Here is a 21,240-nt window from a genome sequence, read left to right as displayed (position 1 = left end):
CCATTTGTTCTGCCCATAACATACAGAATAAGGGAAAAAATGAAACACATATAACTTTAATATTCATGTGTCATCGATATGAAACACTACTCTATTTAAAACCATAGAGTTGCACTGATGAAGTTCAGCACAATAGCCTTGGGAAGGTAACTTTTTACAGGACATGAGCTGCTCCTACTGTAAAGGATGGGCTGAGTGGAATTAAACTGCATTGATGGCTTCCACTCCATATGTTTCTATCTCATTAATTTTGACTTGTACAAAGGGACCATGGTGATTTACATGCAATTCCAAAAGTAGTGGTTCAAATTGAATCAACCCCAGGAAAAAACAAACCTGAAAAATATTTTTTACATTTTTCTCACTGTGTTCCTAAGCTGAAAGGTATATAGCACATGCTAACTTAAGTTCTCGGTGTGAACTGTTCCCCTGTTACTGTCCATTGCTTCATATAAAAGAATTCTCAAATTAGAAGACATTGGTGGAGCAATGTTATGTACCCCTCTGACTCACTTGGCCTGTGCTAAACCAAGCTGCTGTAATGCAGAGACACAGCACCGCTGGATGATGAGTTGGTTATTTATGATCATTCATGCTATCCCTGTGTTGTGGAGATTCTGCAATACCTGAATAAATAAATTTTCACAGTGCTGAGCTAGGCTGTGTGCATGTACTCAAGGTAGAATCTCCAATTGCTCAGGTATTCAAATTCTTTTCCTCCTATAGAAACACATCTGCGGTTCACCTTGTGCTTTTGCTTCCCTCAAGGTTCTTCTAGATTTTTAAATGTTCTCAGAACATTCTTCAGGAGATATTCTACATCTTTTCATATGTATGGATGAAAAGACAAAGACATGAATGTCATACTGAAGAATTTTACAGCCGCTATGTTTTGCAGTGAAAGTAGGCCTGGAAGAACTCTGTAGGAAGAAACAGTGAGCAGTTAAACTATCATTAAACTATTCAGCACAGCAAATGCTCTGAAAGCTCTTAGAGAATAATAAAATTAAAAGAGTTGTTTAATGAGCATACATTTGGTGGTGGTAATCTTCTCTGGTTTTGATATACTCAAACAGTCTTCTGATACACAATAGAAATAATGAAATGAATAATACGTAAAATCAGAACTAACCTGTTTGACCAAATGATGAGATTACATTATAAACAAACAGTAGCAATGGTGTAGGATGTACAAAAATATAGCCACACATACCGATTGTAGAAATCATCTCTGTAGTAATCATAATCAAAGACATAACCACTGTGGAGAAAAGCAGAAAAACAAGAATGAACTGATTTATAGAGAAATACACATTGATCAAAACTTCTCTGATAATATTGGCTTGCTCTCAAACTTCAATATGATCGAAGTCCTTCCACTTCTTTTGCACAACCATATACTGTTCATTACATCTATCAATGCTGTTTTCAGCTATCACTGTAGAATATTTGGAAATGTGAAGTCTGGGGCACATACAGAACAGATTAAATACAGCGTGACAGCTCTGTAATTAGAGGATCATTACAGTGCAATTCTCTGAGTGATCAGATGAAGTTAGCATTCCAATACTGACACCCTCTTCTTTTCTGGGCTAACATAACATAATCAGTGGATTAGGAAGACAGTTAAATACGTGAAGGATTGGTAAATAAGTGAGTAGGTGAGCTAAAACAATGACTTTGATTTAGGAGAAACATGAAAATGGTTGGGCTGCTTGCTGGTCCTTGAGTTCACCAAATTTATTTTCATAATAAAGAGAAAAAGCAAAAAGTTAGGAAAATGAATACTGCAATCAGCAGTGTTATAGGAATGATTTCATCTCAGGTTCAGGAAGGAATATACATAGCAGTCTGGGAAAAGACAGGCACCATCAAGGGAAAAAAACAGGTAGGAAATTGCAAAGGTCCAGGAAAACTATTTTTGAGCTGTCAATTGCAATGTCAGTCTTAGATTGGTTTTCCTGGTTTTGCATTCCATTAGCAACTTTCTACCTTTATGGTGAAACAGCAATAAAATCTTATCTATCTCACACATATGAAAAAAAACCAACCACCAAACCACCAAACCAATGAGCTAACAAATGCTCTGCATGGAAAAGTCATAAGGGTTTATTACTCTGCCTAGTAACACAACCCTTAAGTTTTTCACCAGCCTGAGAGAGATAATTATGAATAGTAGAGGTAAGAAGAATGAAGAAAGCATCATAGGAAAGGATAAGCTTTAAGTGAGAAAGGAAAACGGTAGAGAGAGTTAGAAAGGAAAAAGCACAGAAGAAAATATTCCCCAAAAATAGAGGGAGATCATAGAATGATAGTGGTTTAGCTCAGGAAGGACCTTAAGGATCACCTAGTTCCAGCCCCCTTGACATAGACAGGGACACCTGAATGATAGTAGCTATGTATTAAAGAAGTTTCCTTCACAGGGAACGAACTCATGGATAATTTCTGCTCTTGAACATTGAGCAAAATATCTTCAGGGTTATTTTAGTACCTAATTTGAAGAATGGGTCAAGAATTCTATCAAAGTAGGTCAGGGTACAGTTACCACCCCTACCACATCTGCTTCAGATGCAAGTGCCCAATTACAAATGATAGATTAAGTTATGTTGATTGCTTGTGTAATACTGTAGTTGAAGATCATGAGACTCGCCAGGTGAGAAAGGCGACTGTGGTCCTTTTGGTAATTTATTTGAGAAAAGAATGCTCTATATGCATTTATGTGACACACTTACTAAGTAAAGCAGCCCTGAGAGACTAGAACACAGCAGCAGGCAAGCTATGTCTAGGAGAGGATGCAAAATATCATTAAGTAATAATAGATCATGTATAGGGATCATATTTCTGTAGCTTAATGCAAAACTAGTAACAATTTTCCTAAACTATGTGACAGTTCTTATTTTGTCTTTCACTCTATATCCAGTCTGCATGGAACAAAGAAGTAGCAGGTGGCAAAGCTATTATTTTATTTACAGCTATTCAGAGCTTCCTAGTGGTTTTATTTAGCTGAATGATTAATAACTGCATTAAGCCCAAACTTAATATTCATTCTGCGTTTTTAAGTAGAAGATAACAGGCAGTTTGAAGAAAAAAGATTAAATTTAAAAGCCCTGTCACACGAAACCTTTCACCTGGGGGTGACATTAATTTAATTTGCATAAAGACCAGACAAATTCACTTTTTCAAGGTTGAAGACCATGAAGCTGATGAAGAATAATTCACTTTGCACCAGATAGAGTAAGACTGGAGGATGACTATATTTTTTGTAGTAACTCGGCTCTGGCCCACAGGACACGATAAGGACTACTGACCTTTCATTGGGCTTTCAGAGTGTGAAACTTACTTGTCATGTACAAATGCCATTACAGAAATGGCTTAAAGCAATCCCCAGGAATGGCGGCACTGATAAGTCAAGGGAAGGAGAGAGGTCTCAAGCAGAGATCTCAACGTCCTTTTTTAAAAAGTCAGTAGGATTGAGAGGTTGGGAAAGGCTCACGGGTTCCTCAGATGAGGGTCACTGCAAACAGAGAAGGTTTAGGGAAGGGAAAATGCAGGAAATGGTCTCTTTTGTGGCAACAAATTGTTTCTCTCCTTCCCTACTTCTACTCTCACTCTACCACTGTACCACTGAGGAGTTCCTGTGGCACATCATTCTTCATGCAGAATACTTTTATATTGTTGAAAAATGTGGTTTGTATTTTTCTTTTTTTTATTATTAATTTTTAAATTTAGCCCAACTTCTTGGATAATACTTGTCTTTTGAGAGAAGAAATTTTTCATATCCGTCAGCTCCTGAAAGCTTCATTCTTTTGCTCTGTTCCTTGTTCAGGTAACTTCTGTCTTAAAACTGAACTCAGTCCTTTATGTATCTTCAGTTTTGCAAATGACAGCTTCAACATGCATCATCTAATGCTTCTCTGTGGAACCAGAGCAGGAATAAGAAGGACATTCTGCCGTGTGGCTATCATATGGCAGTGTAAATTCTGAATTGCTGAAAATTTTTATGGATTGCTTATATTACCTTTTAAAATATTTAATTGCTTCAGAAACATCTGATACTTTTATTGTGTCTCTGAATTTCACCTGAAGAAACCCCAGTGGTTTTCTTATAGTGCTGTACAGCTGAAGCTATATAAGCAGCTCTGTTACAGATGATACCTCTAACCTTAGTTTAGGCGCTTTGTGTTTTTGCGTGGTTTAATTCAGTAGCATCCATTGCTACCCAGAAAAGAGGCAATTGCAGGTATTCTGTATGTTGCATGTCAGTCAGTCTCTGAAATGGGCATACACCTGGCTTTAGATGCAGCAAACATTATCCAATTTGTCCTTCTTATCCATCTCTCTGCCAAAAGGTTGCTGAGCCCACGACTGGATGCGAGATGCAAATGTTTGTGGCTTCTAACAGTGCAACCTGCTAAAAGCAGTTGATTTGCTTATATTTCTAGTCTGAGTTTATTGTAAACAAAATAGTCACAATTAAAGGGAATCCCTGTTAATTAAGTCCCATTTACCAAGTTATGGGAATGGGGCACTCCGGCAGGATTTGAGGAGGGAATCTCTGCCTTTCCCACAGACCATTCGGGATCTCTCTGCAGTGGCAGAAGGCATTTCTATGTGGAAGTGCCATTCATGGGGAGTGGGAAAGAACCAGGTCTGCACAGGGACTTCTTATCTGAGACCACTGGTAAAGATGTTGCAACAGCTACTTGACCCTCAAAGTAGGAATTGCACCCAGCAGTACTAAAGGTGGATGGGCTGCTATGAGCTCTCAAAAGAGCAAGGGCCTCAATTCCATTTTTCTTTCCCAATACTTAGTCACCTTGAAGAAAGCAGATGGAATTCAAGTGTTGATCATGGATGAAAAATATGTTGAATCTTACAGAATAAGAACGGTGAAGGTGGGTAGCTTTAAAGCTTAGGGAAATTTTGATGTGGACCCTTCTTTATATCCATGACCTGGGTCTCTTTTTCCCTCTCTGAAATTCTACCTGTAATTACATGCAACACAGAGGCACCTTAGCTCCTGAGGCTAAGTGTCCTTCACTGGTACTGCTGAGTTCACAGTAACAGCCCACACGCACAAGACATCATGTGAAACACATACAATCATAGAATAGTTTAGATTGGAAGGGACCTTTAAAGATCATCTAGTCCAACCCCTCTGCAATGAGCAGGAAAATCTTCAGCTAGATCAGATTTCTCAGAGCCCTGTCCAATCTGATCTTGACCATTTCCAGGATAAGGTCTAGGTTTCATAAAGGCAGTTCCTAGTCCTCTTGACTGTGAAGCAGTTGTCCTGCATGTGTACCGAAAAGGCTATGAACCAATGACAATGAAAACAGCACAAAACAGAAACAATTTTCCTGACGTAGGACAGAAAAAAAATCTGCTTTTCCAACCAGTCTCTTCGTTGGTTTTTCCCTTTGTCACTCCTTTTTTTTTTTTTTTGAAGTTGAATGATGACGTTTCATCTGTAATAATATGTTGAAGAGATTATAGTGTGAAAGCAGTACATCTCTCCATCTGTAGCCATAATTGTTCCTACTTCTGCATGTCAAGGGACGCATGTAAGATTTGGTCAGTGCTGCGGTATAGCATGAAGCAGAGAATTAGCATGGATAATTACTGGCACTTAGATCAAGGTGACTGCAGAGCTCTTTACCTCTTAAGAGTTATTCCTTAGTAACCCAACAGCCTGTGTGATGGAGGCTGCAGGAAATCACTCATATGGTGTTGAATACCAAATACTCAGCAGGTCAGAAGCAGAGAAAGGTTTAGACGAGACTGTGAACTAGTGGAGTCAGCGGTTTCCTAATGGCACTGTAAACAGGCAGATTACTTACCCACAAACATATGCCATCTCTATAATATTAAAAACAGAACTGTGTGCATGATTCTGATACCAGAGCAGAAGATAGTAAAAGACACTGTAATGCTCACAATGAGGCAAAGAAAATTCATCAATAAATTGTGTTTCTGCTAAGCAAAATCATGGTTCCTTTTTCTGACTTAGTATCATCAAGAAAATCTTGTATGAGCTGTCTCTTTTAGCTTCACTAAACAGTATGACTGCTTAAAATTGTGTATGCCTGAAGAATAAAGGATTCCCCAACAACTTTATTTTCAGAGCTATGATGCTGTACATATTCAAAATTCCTATGTGTATCAGCAGTTGCACATGGGTCAATCAAGCAAAAATAATATTATGTTTCTGCATCTTTGAAATAAACCTATGGATATTATTATGTCTTTATTTACCTGATATTGAAAACATATTCTGCAGTGTAATCTTTCTTGAACTCTGTGTTCCATGCCCACAAAGGATTTTTATAAACTAAGGTTCACATTCTGTTTTAAATTAGTTAGCTCCAAACAGTAGAGAATATAACTGACTTCAGTTGGGTTATTCTAACTTTAAATTGTTAATGCAGAAGAAAGTAGAAATAGCTTTTGTTGTTTTCATGGCAACAAGAATTTTGTCTTGCATCTAAGTCAGCCTTAGCTAATATCTATTTTTCTTTCTACAGGTGCAAAGATGTATTTGTAAATCATAAATAGTGACAAACCAGGCATAATGTATCTTAATTCAATTGACGGTGCAATCACCATTTTTATCGTCAATTGCTTCTCTGTTGTCAGGCCTGGATAAAAATATTAAATACAAAAGCAATAATTCCTCAATCAAACTCTTTTTAGAAAGCACATATCAACCTAATGGTTGAAACTAGCATTCCAGTCACTTGTAAAGTCATTTCTCTTGTCATGTAAAAAGAGTTTTAGAAATTGTTCCTGCTGAGTGGAAAAGAGAATCAGTCTAAACTGACATGATGTTTGCAAGGAAGTGGGTGAGAGTAACTAGATGGTTTAGAGAATAAGCATCGAAAAATGGAAACTTTCCCTGTTAGAAAATCCATCAGATGGAGATGACTTTCATGAGCTGTCGAAAAAAAAAAGGTGGAGATTTCAGGCCCCTTTTCAGTGGGTGGTTACCTACATTCCTAAAGACATGAACTGAATTGGTGGGCTTAATCCTACCTTTACTTTAGAGATGATTCAATTTTAGGTAAGGATTAGAATGCTGATAGAAGTGGAAGGACACTTCTGTTTTGCAGTTTTGCCTGTATATTCTGCAGAGAAAGAGAATATTCTCCAGAACCTTCTTTTTGCTGACAGACTTACTGTCATATATTCTTGGATGTTTACAGTAAAAAAAGAGGACTGAAAGAGGAAAAGTAGTTGCAGAGAAGTATTTTACATTCATTTCCCTAATGAAGTTATGAGTGCAAATAGGTATAATTAAAACCAAAAAATTAACACCAAAATATGCATACACTTGTCCCAAAATGCCAAACAATTGAACATAACCTCCTATTTGTGTATTTCAATCAAAAATTAATTTGCATAGTAATTTTGAAGCCATAAGTTAATAAAAGTGATTTTTTTTCTAATTCTGTGCATTTATTCAATTAATAAGTGCAAAGTATATTTTTTTCCTGAAGTGGGGGAAAACTATGGAGTTAAGTTTTAAAAAGTACATCAAGTAATGTTGTACCATAAATGGAGATTTTTTTCTATAAAACTGAAAAATTTTTGGCAAATCTAATCTGAAGAGGTGCATTTTGTCAAAGTAAGACATATATATGTAAAAAAGTTGACATACAGTACTCCATTTTCTATTTAAGTATCTTTCTGCAGGCACTAGGCAGAATTTATTTGCAATATGATTAGGCTGTATTTTTTCTGTCTTGAGATATGTCCCTTCTCTACTCTCATCCTATTTACCCAGTGAAATGTATTTTGGAAAAAACTGTTGAGCTTACTCTCCAATCTGGATTTTAGGTAAAACTTGGGCAAATATTTAAAGTTGCATATACAAAATCAGGTAATTAAGTCACTAAGACATTTTCTTGTAGAGGATTAGGCAAAACTTGTGAAGCAGAAAATAACAAAAATATTGAGATCAATATTCAGACTCTGGGGATTAGTTGGTCTTGGAGTTGTTTACGGCAGCCAGACAGGCATGAGTGATGCAGGAATTTCAAGACAATACTAAACCCCAAGATTTTCCTGTACAGCTAAGTGTTAAGTATTAGAATTACTCCTAATGAAAACTACTTATTGTGGCTGCAGGCATAGTCTTGCTTATAAATGTTAGACTGATGCTTTTTGGAAACAAAATAGTAGCTTTTGTACATAAAGAAATGTGAGTAAATCTACTTAATGTCTCCCTGCCCTTTCTCCTCCTGTTGTAAAACTATTTTTCTGTCATTTGAAGCAATGTCCAATTATTCATGCTTCCCATAGGAACATTTTACAGTAAGGCAATGAAAAAGCTTTCCAGCGGCCTAATAATTTCCCAAGGCATTAATTGTGTAATCTGAGTGTGAATTCTTAATGTCCATACAGTATTTTTTCTTCCTTAGTACAAGTGTAATAGTTTCTGCCTCTTAAAAATCTGTTTTAAATTCTGTGTATTCAAGATACTACTGTCACACATCACAGATGTGATTGATTATCCAGTTTGTTAATAATATTGTATACCTTGAAGAAGTGTCACTTAATTTGGGTTGACAAGTAGAGCAGGCTGTCATGGACAGGTGTAGGAAGCACTGATGGGTTTAGTGTTTCTACAGCATTTCACTAAACAGCAGATAAATTAAAATCACAGTTGTAGCACTGGAGCTGAAAGAATAACTTAAGATCTCTGAAACTTTATGTACTCTTCAGAGAAGCCATCTTAGAAACACCGAATGAAACATAAAAGCACAGTTCACAAAAGATTAATCAAGTACAATGTGACGGTGTCCGAGTTTATGTAAAAGAAAAAGAAGTCTAGAAAATTGCATCACATACTTTCCTTCCCTATTTTCAAACTGTCAGAAGGTTAAATTAAATTTAATTCTGATCTTATTTACACTAAGTTTACTGATGTAATTTAGTTATTTTGGATTGAGCAACTCAAGGTTTAAACCAGCAAACTGGAGACATGGGAGAGATAGAACTGTCGAGGTCCTGAGTACAGCTTGTGAAGACAAGACATAATGATTGTTTTTCCAAGAGTGTGCTTTGCAAGTCAGTTTACAATATAAATGAAGATACGAAATAATGTGAATCTGTAAAAGCATTCTCGTACTCCTGAGTCACTGTGCAATAGTTTCCATGGTAAATTGATATGGGAAGTGCACCTCATGTAAAGGAGATTCTTCTATAACTGAGCACAGAACTGGACTCAATTCTAGTCTGGTCAGAGACGGATGGAAATGGCAGTTGTGCATCACACAACCAGTGTCGTAGCTTCTAGACTATTGACTACATATTCCTTGATTTCTGACAAATCTTCCTAATATTTCAGTGCTCTAGAAGAGCTTGTGTTGATTCACTTTCTGCATACACAGTCAATAAAACGAGATTTATTTTCTGTAAGGGAACAAAAAGTCATAAACTAAAGGAATTCCTAAAATATCAGTGGAAAGACTTCTTGATTTACAGAAGGATATTCAAATGTCACCATTCTGAATTAATTCAATGTAAATCCAGAATAAAACTCTTGAAATCAAGTGATCAGATATATTTATTTTTCTTAAACATATGTCTGGATTTTTTCGTTATATTCATTCCCATAAGGGAAAGAGGATTTTTTCCCAGATGATTCACCTGATTGTAGTATATGGCTAAAGAGCCTGGTGGCTTGTAATGATACTGGTATTGCAGATTCCCTATATAGTTTTGGCCAGATGGAAGAGGTACTGATATCTTGTCACACATACTTTCTTGATGCAAGTATGAATCACCTAGCTGAATATTTTCTACGTATCTTTTTTAATTTACAAAGAAGCATTGTTTTACACTTACTAAGAGACCTTAGGTAACCCCCATGTTGGTTTTCTTTGCCTGCTTTTCTAGTATCTCAGCCAACTCAGGACTGAGATTCTGTGCCTGGTTTTTTTGAGGAAGCTCTTTTTTGCTTAGAGAGGTATCTTTGTTGAGTTTCCTTGTATAGTCGTGCTTCTGTCTTCCTTGGCATGGCAGACAGCGCAGTCTGGATATTCTCCTGCTTTACTCTGCCTGGTATATTTCTTTATGGTTAGCTCCACATTTTAAGGCCTTGTTCCACTCCCTGGTTCACTGTCAGGGCACCTAACAATATGGGGTATTACTCATTTCCTTTCTTCCTCATTCAAGGTTTTTTGAGGAGTATATCCAGTGTAGAGTTTGATAGGTTATTTTCTTGGCTTCAGGTTTTACCTTGTCTAAGCTCCTTAAAATACAGTAGTCGCATTTTGTAAATCACATGTTGTAGCCTCTATGAAACATTTTAGTAGCATAACTGATTTTAAACTAATGATCCACCCTCTGAGTGCTAGATATTAAAAAAAACCCAAAACTAAAACAGTTGACTCCTAATACATTTGGGGAGTTCAGTATGTATTTTATGTGATCTTCTCTTCATCTTTTCCCGTGCATTCACTGGATATTACAGAACTTCTTCTGGAGGCTCCTTTGTATCACCGGTTTAAGCTCCAAGGAACAGTTGCAGAGTTTGACATTTTGACAACTTGCCTGCAGCAGATGGGCAAGTTTCATTAGCTGATTGTTATTGTCTGTTAGGAACTTAATACCAATATTTGAGCAACATGGTCTAGTGGAAGGTGCCCCTGCCCATGGCAGGAGGGTTGGAACTAGATGGTCTTCAAGGTCCCTTTGAAGCCAAACCATTCTATGATTCTATGATTTGAGCATAAGATCCCACATTCAATGGCTATAACATTAGAGTTGAGAATGGTTTTTATCCTGCTTGGGGAGAACATTTACAAATACTTTTTTAGTCCTATCAACCCTGGAAAAAAATATTCTATGTATGTAAAAATTAAATAATAATGCATTCAGACTCTCATTTAGAAAGATATTGATCACTCATAACTAAGACATAGCAACAATCATGGTTCTTAAACAATGATCTTTTTTCTTTCATACAGATTAATTTTATAGCACTTTAAATGCCATGAAAATGTCTGCACAAAATAGGGGTTGGGGAGATTTATGTTCCATTACTACCATTTTCTATAACATTCGTCCCTAAGATCATGTGGTCACAGTTCCTGACAGTTTAGGGCTCTGCTTGCACTCTTATGCATCAGATTTAGTAAACATTTACAGAAAGTTTCATTTCAACTTGGGGAATGCACGTTAGAAAGTAACAATACGGACACATCTTAGACTAAATTTTGTTTCATATGGTCTATTGAATTAAGCTGCCAAAACAATTTAGTGCTGACAATTGCCTCCAGCATCTCTTCCCAAACCACAAGATTCTGTGAAGGAATGAAAACTATTAAGTTCTCTCTCTCTGTCTTCTCCTTCCTAATCCCTTAACTTCTTGCTGAACTTCCCTCACACGATTTTTGCCTTCTCCCAACAACACTACATTACCATTACTCATCCTAATACAACTTACATGACTGGAATTTTTTTTTCTGTGACTTCTCTACACAGCAAAGCAGTTTTACAGCCTATAAAGTACTAGCCAGAACATGAAATACACCTAACTTCTGATACCTAGACAAGGTCTGCCTGAAAACAAATCATACTTGATTTCAGATTTAATGTATAACCATGATAAATATATGTGTGTTTATATAAGAAAAATATTAGCTTTATGAGGAAACAAGGCCTAATTCAATACCACTCAGGTTCCTCCATCTTTGCTAAAGCAATGGGAACATTTTGGCACAATACTGCTATATAAGCCACAGTAATGACCTCCAGCTTTGTTTCAATGACTTCATCATCTCAGATGTAACTTCCATTTCCCATATCCTTTTGTACACCAAAAAAGAATAGATTTGCAATCTGAGTTACATTACTTGAGAAATGCTTCAGTTTTCCTCCTTTGTGGATTAATCCTAATTTGTGTGAAGGTGTTCTCTATTTTTGAGTAGTCGACAAACAGCTCCTACAAAAAAAGTAGTCTGAAAGTTCCTAATTTTTCATTTTGACTCTTTGTTGTTCATAGTGTGTCTGGAAACCTATCTGTAGTTTATATGGCAAGAGAATAAAAAAGGCCGTATCTTTCAAGGAAATAAATAAGTGCTTCTGGTAAAAGCCATCCAGAGGGACCTTGACAGGTTTGAGAGGTGGGCCTGTGTGAGCCTCATGAGGTTAAACAAGGCCAAGTGCAAGGACCTCCACCTGGGTCAGAGCAATCCCAAGTACAAGTATAGGCTGGATGGAAAATGCATTGAGAGCAGCCCCAAGGTGAAGGTCTTGGGGGTGTTGGTTGAAAAGAAGCACAATATGAGTCAGCAGTGTGTACTCAGAGCCCAGAAAGCCAAACATACTTTGGGTTTCATCAAAAGAATTATGACCAGCAGGTGAGGGAGGCGATTCTCCCTCTCTACTCCACTCTCATGAGACCCCACCTGGAGCACTGCATCCACCTCTGGTGTTCCCAACAAAAGAAGGATGTGGACTTGTTTGAGCAAGTCCAGAAGAGGGCCACGAAGAAGATCTGAGGGCTGGAGTATCTCTCCTATGGAGACCATCTGAAAGAGTAGGGGGTGTTGAACCTGGAGAAAAGAAGACTCCAGGGACACATCACAGCAGCATTCCAGCACCTAAAGGGCCCTACAAGAAAGATGGAGAGGGATTTTTGACAAGGACATGTTGTGATAGGACAAAGGGGAATGGCTTTAAACTGAAAGAGGGTAGATTTACATTAGATATTAGGAATAAATTCTCTACTGTGAGCATGGTGGAGCATTGGAATGGGTTGTTCAGAGAAGCTGTGGATGCCCCATCCCTGTAAGTGTTCAAGGCCAGATTGCATGGGGCTTTGAGCAACTTGGTCTAGTGGGTGGGATCCTTGCCCATGGCAGTGGGTTTTGAAATAGATGATCTTTCATTCCATTCCAACTCAAAGCATTTTGTGATCCTATGAAAATTTATTATTGCTGGGACTTAAAAGTACTTTTTGGTATCTATCTGTGTGGTTATCAAAATGTTTGATAAAAGTAACTGGCTACAGGATGACAGCTGATTCAACCTCCTGTCCTTATCCCTGAAAGGAAAGGCTACAGGATCCAAGTGTGGGAGAGCTCAAAAAGGTTCTTTGGTTTTGAGTTTGGCTTTTTTATTTATTTAGTTATTTAAATAAATAAAGGATTAGAGGCAACTGAAAAGAAAATAAAAATAACTTTGTATTTGTTAGAATTGGTTTATACTTTTCAAATTAAACAAATGATTTGCATTAGCTATGGAGTTACTACCATAACAATGTAAATTGTCAGTTGTTGGTCATGCATGACAGATCTACTCTGATATTTCTACTTCACATTAAAGGCACATTCTCCAGCTTTTAATTCTGCTCACAATGTAGTTGTGAAGGATTTAATTTTATTGAGCAAAGTTGATCCTTACATAATTTCAGAACCAAAGCTGAAGACTCTAGAAATGAAAGAATTTGAAGCACTGTAATTAAACTGTTAGCAATAAAACTCAGCCTACTACTGGTACCTAATTCCCATTTATTTTTGTGTATATCATCAACAAAATTGTTATAAATGGTACTTCTCTGTGTACACCCTCACTAGAGTGTGTAGGGCTGATGTTGAAAAAGCTGCACTTTTTCTTGAAGAATGCTGAGAATTTTAAGAATGTGGCCTGAACCTGAGATAAAAAATCCCCAAACTCAATGGATAACTACAGAGTGCTTTTGAACTGTAGTTCATAATTAGAATTAAGGCAAAAATAGCTCCAAACGAAACCAAAACCAAAACAGCCAAATTCAATACCATTGAAATCAACATCACTTTGGGCCAAACTGTGACTGTTGAATATGATCCTTAATACCCTTGAAACAGTCCTGCTTCTTTTCAAATTATGGTGTATTATATCAATGTAGTTGAAAAGTGGACTGGAAACAAGGTCAGATCTCAGACTGAGCTAAATTTGTAGAAAACAATCAAAGATGCAATTCATTTTAGTAGTTGAAACGGTATTTTTGTTTTATTTCCATTTGTTTTATTTCAACTGAGGGGTATACCACGCTATGCCAATGATTAACTGAATTATCCTGTAAATGTGTAGTGTAGATGTGAGTAGTTATTCTTTAGTATCATACACAAAGCACACACATCACATCAACAGAGCAGCAGTGAAGACAATGACTGCTAGCCTGAAATTTATTATCTTTTTCAAAACCTTTAACAAACATGACAGAGACATAGGGAAGTTCCAATTTTTTTGGTATAAACAAGGCTTCTCTCTGAAGTGCCTGTCTTTCTGTGCCGCCTCCTCTCTTGATAAACTACACACGCTGGGACAGGCCATTCTCCCAATTTCACACTTTAGAAAGCCCATGTGTACAGACACTGGTGTAGAGCAATAACTTTTGAAGCAAGGCTAGTTATGGATTGCTATTGTGATCATGGTTGGTTGAACTCCAAAGAAAAAATTTCTTTATCAAGGAGGTGCAAATTATATTACTGCATAAGGGTTTGAAGCAGACTTTCAAGTGTAAGCTCACGCAGCAGCACTAGCTGTCTTTCTGTGGTTTGGTCTTTTAAGCATACCATAAGCTGAAGTGCAAGTCACGTGTTAGGTAGATGAAACAGGCTCAGATTTCACTTTGTGGAGGAAAAGATTAAGCTGATTTCAAGGATGGAATCAGAGGAATCAACCATCAGATCTCCTCCAAATATTTGTAGAAGGCCTAGCATGCTAAGAGCTGAAGAAGAGCTTCAATTGTTACTATTACACAAAAGTAGTAAAAGCAACACAGGCAGAAGAGCAAGGGGCAAACACAGGTTGACTGATTTGAACAGCATTATTGAGAATTTGAAACTCAACTCCCCCCCTGAAATTTCACAATGATTGTATTTTCAATATATTTATCAAGGAGAAGGTGTTGAAAAACAACTTTGTAATTATCTGGAAATGTGTGAAAATGAATAGTCTTTCATATGCAACAACCATAAGAAGGATGAGGAACTGTCTCAATTTTCAGATGTGTTGTGAGTGGGGAGCTAGGTCTCATTTATGATATTGTTTCATATGCCTGTTATCCTCCCACAGTAAGCTATACGTATTCACAGAAGCCCACATAGACTACTGGGGCAAGTTGCTATGTTCATACATCAGAAACTGGGAATAGGAAAGCTGTGATAACACAGACCTTTTCAAACACCATTTTCTCTAATTCACAAATCAGTCACTGCTGTTTGGGAAAAATACAGCTAATCAGATGTAAATGGTTTAGTTCCACAGTGAAGGTACATATCCAGTAAATACTGTCCTTCCTTCCTCCCTCCATCTTCCATTATAAGAAAACACTTCTCTTTTTGTTTCTTTGTGTAGTACTTTTCCGTTCACTTTATGCTTATGTTTCCACATTCCTGTTTATTTCTTTTCATTCCTCCACTTTTCAAATATTTCAGCCTCCCAAAACATCCTATTGTGCATAATTTTCCCTCCTCTGCAGGACATCTTGACTGCCTGGTACATAAGAAACTACAGATATTCAGTACTCAGGAACTGTTCATCATTAACCCAGAACAAAAATGATATGGATATGTATTGTTTTCCTATAATTACTAACGAAGGAGTAGTCTTGGAAGACAGAAAAAGTAAAGAGTTAAAAAAAGAGTAAAGAGTAAAAAAGAGAAATAGAATAACCAGAAGACAAAAGAGTGATCTCATGCTCTTGCCTTTTTCAATTATGAAGCACATTGTTACTGATGTTATCGAGGTCAGAGAGAGGAAAAAGAATTTATTAAGGTGCATATTTGTTAAATCTGTTGCTAGAAAAAGTTAACAGAATGATGGAAAATATTTTTCTTTTTTTGTTATATGTATTAGTCTGTTTTCTCTGTAATATATATATTGCTGTGTGTGTGAAAGTGATGCAAAATGAAAAAGATCACGAAAATAGAGGAACCATAAAATAATTATTTAGATTGCAGATGAGTAGAAAAAAACCATAATCTAGGATCTTTAAACACTGAATAATGTCACAAAGCCAATGAAAAATTCAGTAACAGCCATGGACCAACATTATTATTACTGCAGTTTTTTAATCTCTTCTTCAGAGATAGCTTCAAGCAAAAAAAAAGAGAAACTATAAATTTATAAAACAGCGGTATTCATCCACTGTTTCAGAGTCTTATAATGATGGAAAATAGGCAATTATAGAAAAGCTTAATCCTTGTGGGTTTTGGTAAATTGGAAGAGAAGTGTATCAGTAATACTATCTGAAATTAAACTGAATAGATTCTCAGTGTCTTCCACAGCTGCCCATATGTGCTGTCATCCCCCAAATCCTTTCTATCTCTCTGGTGACTACCCTGAGAGCCTCACCCTGTACCAACCCTTTGCAGACATGTGACTTCTGCTTCTTGCCTCCAGGCTAAATCTCACACATAATTAAAGAGCTGGTTGCTTTAGAGGGTATTCTCTGTAAAAGCAGACATACTACTGCCTGCCAAAGTCATAGAATCTGAGTGGTTTTAAACATAAGGAATTACTGCTTGTCTTTAAACAATGCGTTTAAGTAATTGTCAAGTGTGTTCAGTCCTTCGATGCTTTTCATGAAAGCAGCTCCTGAATACCTGGCCTGAATATAAATGAGAGTTACAAGATTATGTTCAGGTTTCATTGGTGTCATACTAATAGTGCAAAATGAATCCAGTATCTCCTCTTTTTTTCTATTTTTCCTGTCCTGAAAGAAAATAATTTTCTTAGCTATCTCTCTTCAAAAGCTGGACAGGAACAGTAGGAATAGTGTGTGCTCCTTCCACTGGTGTATCTGATAACAAAGATGAGGAACAAGAGTGATGGTATTTATTGTACAGAAGATAACGTGGTTACATTCTGTTTTGTGCCTTATAACTCCCCATCCATTAAAAAATCAACAACATTCAAGTTGTTAGATGTATCTTAGAACAATTCTGCCAGGGGAAAATTAAGCAATTTTACTTTTTGTATTTCATAAACACTTCCAAGTGCCTCCAAGAACCGGAACCCACCAGCATTCCTCCCTGTCTTGTAGAAGTAAGTACCTATGTTTGAAAGGTAGTGTGATTAGGATGTGATTTGGAAAAAACATGGCTTTTCAGTGTTTTCTATCATCATATACGTTCTAGAAACCAGGCCTTGGTGAGGAAAGCAGTAGTTCCTACAGATCTCGTCTTTTCACTGAGAATGTAAAAAATTGTATTAATTAATGCCAATTTTACTTGTATCTCTCTTCTTTCTCCTATGACAGGCAATTGTTCTTTATGAAATAAATGCATACAATATATTCATTTCACTTATGTGAAAAAGTGAAAAAGTCAGAGAATACATTGAATCTCAGCTGACAACCAGATGCATATAACACATGCATTTTCAAAGAACATCTCACCTAAGATCTATTGCCTGCTTATGCAGAAGTAATCCTATTCTCTGCAGCCAACAGTAGATGAATTTAAGTTCTCACTAGCCTCCGAAAAAATCATCTGTTTCTTTCTCTCTCTTCCTGTCTCTTCTGAATTCAACAATATGGGACATATTATTAAGTGGCATCTAAAAAAGAAGACATATATTTTGAAGTTTGACAAACCTACTGGATGCCGTGATGGATTTTCTACCACTGCATGTGTTGAAGCTGTGTTGATTGAATGTTGTTATGGAAGTTACATACACTTACAATTAGATACCAACAAGAATTAATTAAAAGAATTTCTACTATGCACGACAGTTACATAGTAACTATGATCTCTCTTGGCCATACAATGCTATTACAGGCCTTAAAAGATGCTGCATTGGCTGTATCTTAAAAAATGAGCTTTTAATTTTAGGGCTTAGACTAATGACCGGTTACAAATCTGTATGCAGTATTAGCTGAAATTCATCAAGTGAAAAACTTTTACATGCAGATAACTATCATAAATCAGATGCCATAAAATTGCTGGTGAATGGTTAATAACTGGAGAACCAGTCTAATTATCTAGAGAGAATGCTAATTGTTTTGTTGAGGGGTAATTATGCACCATTATTATTATGAAATGGCTAAACATGGAGAGCTGATATGAATAATTAAAAACTGTTGGCATTTTAAATATACATTTTTTTTTAATTTTATACATCCTTTGCCACAACAAATATGATCTGGCACTTGTTCGTTTTGCAGTATCCATTTTTTTGTACCTTTCGACTTCTCTGGTCTTTCTAGATCTGAATCTTTCAAACTTTTCTGCATGAAGTTAATTTAGTGCATTGTCAGTATTCTTCACTTTGGTGAAGTTTTACCAAAACTACTGCCTCTTCTAGGCACTCTGACTTTTTGCATGGCTCTTTTTTATACATGATCATGAATGCTGTATAACATGAAGAGGATAGAAAGTCCAGAAAACTCTCAGTCTTGCTCAGGTTGAATATGAACAGAAACCCCAAAAAGTGTGGAAATAACACCTGTGGAGAGGAGCATTCTGTGCCCCTACAGGCACTCAGCATTCAGCACTAGGAGATGTTTCAGTCTTCCCTAAGGATTTTATATTCACCTCTAAGAGGCAAAGAAAGACGATCTCAATGTCAATCTCAAATTCAACTTTGCATTCTAGCCAAAATCATAATATTGAATTCAGATACTCTTATCTGAATAGATTGTATACGTGATGAATTTTTGCTCCTGAATGATACCATTAGAGGTTTTAATTAAGGAGTTTACTATCACTTCAGTGCCAAATTATGCCCCTGTCTTGCACAGGGAGTAAAGGAGAGTGGATTTTTCTTCTTTGCTATGCACTTTGCACAGAAAGAAGGATGAATGGAATTACCTTTACCAAGGGACTACAGTAGCTGTTCTCTCCCTGCATTCCATACACAAACTAGAACAGTAAGAGGTGTGGTCTGCTTCTCTCTGGCTCCTTTCTGAGAGAGGGGAAACAATGCAATATTTTATCGACCTATTTTCCTTTATGAGGTCTCTCATGGGAAGACTGCAGCCCTGCACATACATACAAAGCTCAATAATCTGTGTCAGTCCTGAGCTCCTAGGTTGCCACACTTCATGTTCCCTTCCCTGCCAAAAGAATTAGAAATGGAAAAGCACCACCAAGTCTTGTGCTTAGGCACAGTAAAATGAAAAAGATTAATTAGCTCCTACAGGCAGTATAATGAAAATGTGGGAACAAATCTGTGTTGCAGAAGGTAGATTGAGAGGCTGGTGTGCGGGATCCAGCCATCTGCAGACAGCCTAAAGTAATTCAAATTGGTGTTTTGACCAACTCTGGCTGCAAGTAGCAGTAAGGGTACCCATGTATTAGGCTAATTGAGGCTAAGTCAGCATTTCTTCTGCAAACATTTACTGTATTTTAAAAGCCTGGTGGTTGCAGCTGTCTGGGTTAAAACCTCAGATACAGGTCCTGTCACGAAATCTCATCCTCTGTAAAAAAGAACCCCCCAGTTATTGTGGGACTAGGAGGAGCATCTCTTTGACTTTACTAAGGAGGTGGACCCCTCCTCAAAACGTGGTAGTGTAACCTCTGTTTCCCTCTTTTGGGGTGGAGGAAATACAGTAGTAAAAGGCAAAAGTAGAACAGAGGCAGGGAGTAATTTTTGTTTTTTTTCTACCCTTATTGTTATGAACTTGCATAAAATAATTCAAGTATATTACAGTAAAACTTCTGAAAAGTTCTGGAAAGAGACTAATTCTGTTTGCTCAGAATAAACTTCCTAAGAGGAATCAATTTTAGCAATAAAGTCACAGACAATGACTATATGGAGGTAACGTGGCTTTACATGGTGACCACCAATCTGCTCATATGGAAAGAAACTAAAAAAGCAAAACACAAAAATAATACCTCCTCCAAGGTAAACATCCCCAGATATGCTAAAATTGCCAGCACATTTCTTGAGATCATGGTAAGTACTGCAAATATAGAATTTATTATTTTGTAGCAATTATTATTAAAATAATTGCTACCATTGTCTTCTTTATTTGCTTCCTGGATTTTTATATTTTCAACCTTGCTCCTCAGCCACAATGACACAAAACTTCTTTTTTGATCTTAAAGTTGAGATTTTCAGGAGGCCTCAAAAAACCAACTCAATAGAACAAGTTACAAAGTAAAATAATGAAAGTTAATAATAAAAGCTGAATTTGATAATGAGTTTGGATATTTCAAAACATGCAAACCAAGACCAGTATACCCTCCCCTCTGCCTCCAATTTCTCCAGTGTTTAAATGATTTTTCAATAATTTTGAGTTGGTGGAAAGTAGAGATGCTAAGCAATTAATTCAAAATGTTCTCAAACAAACCAGAGTTACTTTATGTTATGGAAACTGAGACATATCTCAGTCCTGTTTATGCTGATTTGTTGAGTTCTTTTGATCATAATTTACACACTTCCTTGCTTGTTAAATTTAGTTCACACTTCAGAATTTGAAGTTGGCTTTTAGATCTGCGGTTAGTACAATGATTTGGAAGCCACTGATAATTACATGGTAGAACTAACCCTGAAAAGGATATTTTGAATAGAATCTTTTGTCTGAAGTTTATGTTCTTGATAGCATTAAATATGGTGTGAACAAAGGAAGGAAAACATGGAGGGAGAAGTTAAGACACTTAGGAAAGTTTCAAGGAAGAAGCTGAAAGTAAAATACTACATGAAAAGTGAACTTCAGACTCAGAAATAATATACGGATAATTACCTTTAATACATATATTGTTTACATTTTGATGCCTAAAAGAACATTCAAGGAGAAAAAAACTCCGACGCAAATTAGTTTTGAAGGTGAGATAAGGAAAGGGTTTTAATTTGTGCCTAGGCATAAGATTACAAGGCGCGCGTGCCCCCATGTCTCAGATGTTACAATTTATGGTACTGCTTGTCCAATCCGAGCTTTTCCCACCCTGTGGCTTTTGCCCTGGACCACCCTCAGTCATGTCCCTTGGGAATTGGGGCTGGGGTCTCTAAGACCACCTCTTCATCAATCTTCATCTTCTTTGGGGTACAGGGGGCATATATTCACCCAGTTCTTGACTGTACTTTTGCGGTTTAGGTCAAGGTACAAGCATTCTCCAAATAGAACAGGCCTATCCTAAAGAGAGACTAAATGTTTCTACTGGAATTCAGGGGGTAGAATTGATATGGTGAACATGGAATGGGGTGATAGGGTTGAAAATCTATGTTTCTTCTGTCCTAAGGGTAAGGGAATAAGGGCTGCTGCTTCTAAATCTACTTCTGCTATATAACTACTTATCA

At 36.9% G+C, this 21,240-nt stretch overlaps 1 protein-coding gene across 3 annotated transcripts in view; it reads right to left on the bottom strand.

Annotated features, from left to right (window-relative positions):
- RALYL (RALY RNA binding protein like) overlaps positions 1 to 21,240 on the bottom strand; it is a 375,282-nt gene that overhangs the window by 36,144 nt on the left and 317,898 nt on the right. For all 3 annotated transcript variants that reach the window (XM_027659107.1, XM_027659108.1, XM_027659110.1), the window contains one exon: positions 1,214 to 1,261. In XM_027659107.1, the coding sequence (XP_027514908.1) occupies positions 1,214 to 1,261 (48 nt within the window). The remainder of the gene's footprint in view (positions 1 to 1,213; positions 1,262 to 21,240) is intronic.

The sequence above is a fragment of the Corapipo altera genome, unplaced genomic scaffold (assembly GCF_003945725.1).
Source record: "Corapipo altera isolate COAL_440 unplaced genomic scaffold, ASM394572v1 52, whole genome shotgun sequence".
NCBI lineage: Eukaryota > Metazoa > Chordata > Aves > Passeriformes > Pipridae > Corapipo > Corapipo altera.
The sequence above is the reverse complement of the archived record's forward strand: the minus strand, read 5'-3'. Positions and strand labels throughout refer to the sequence as shown.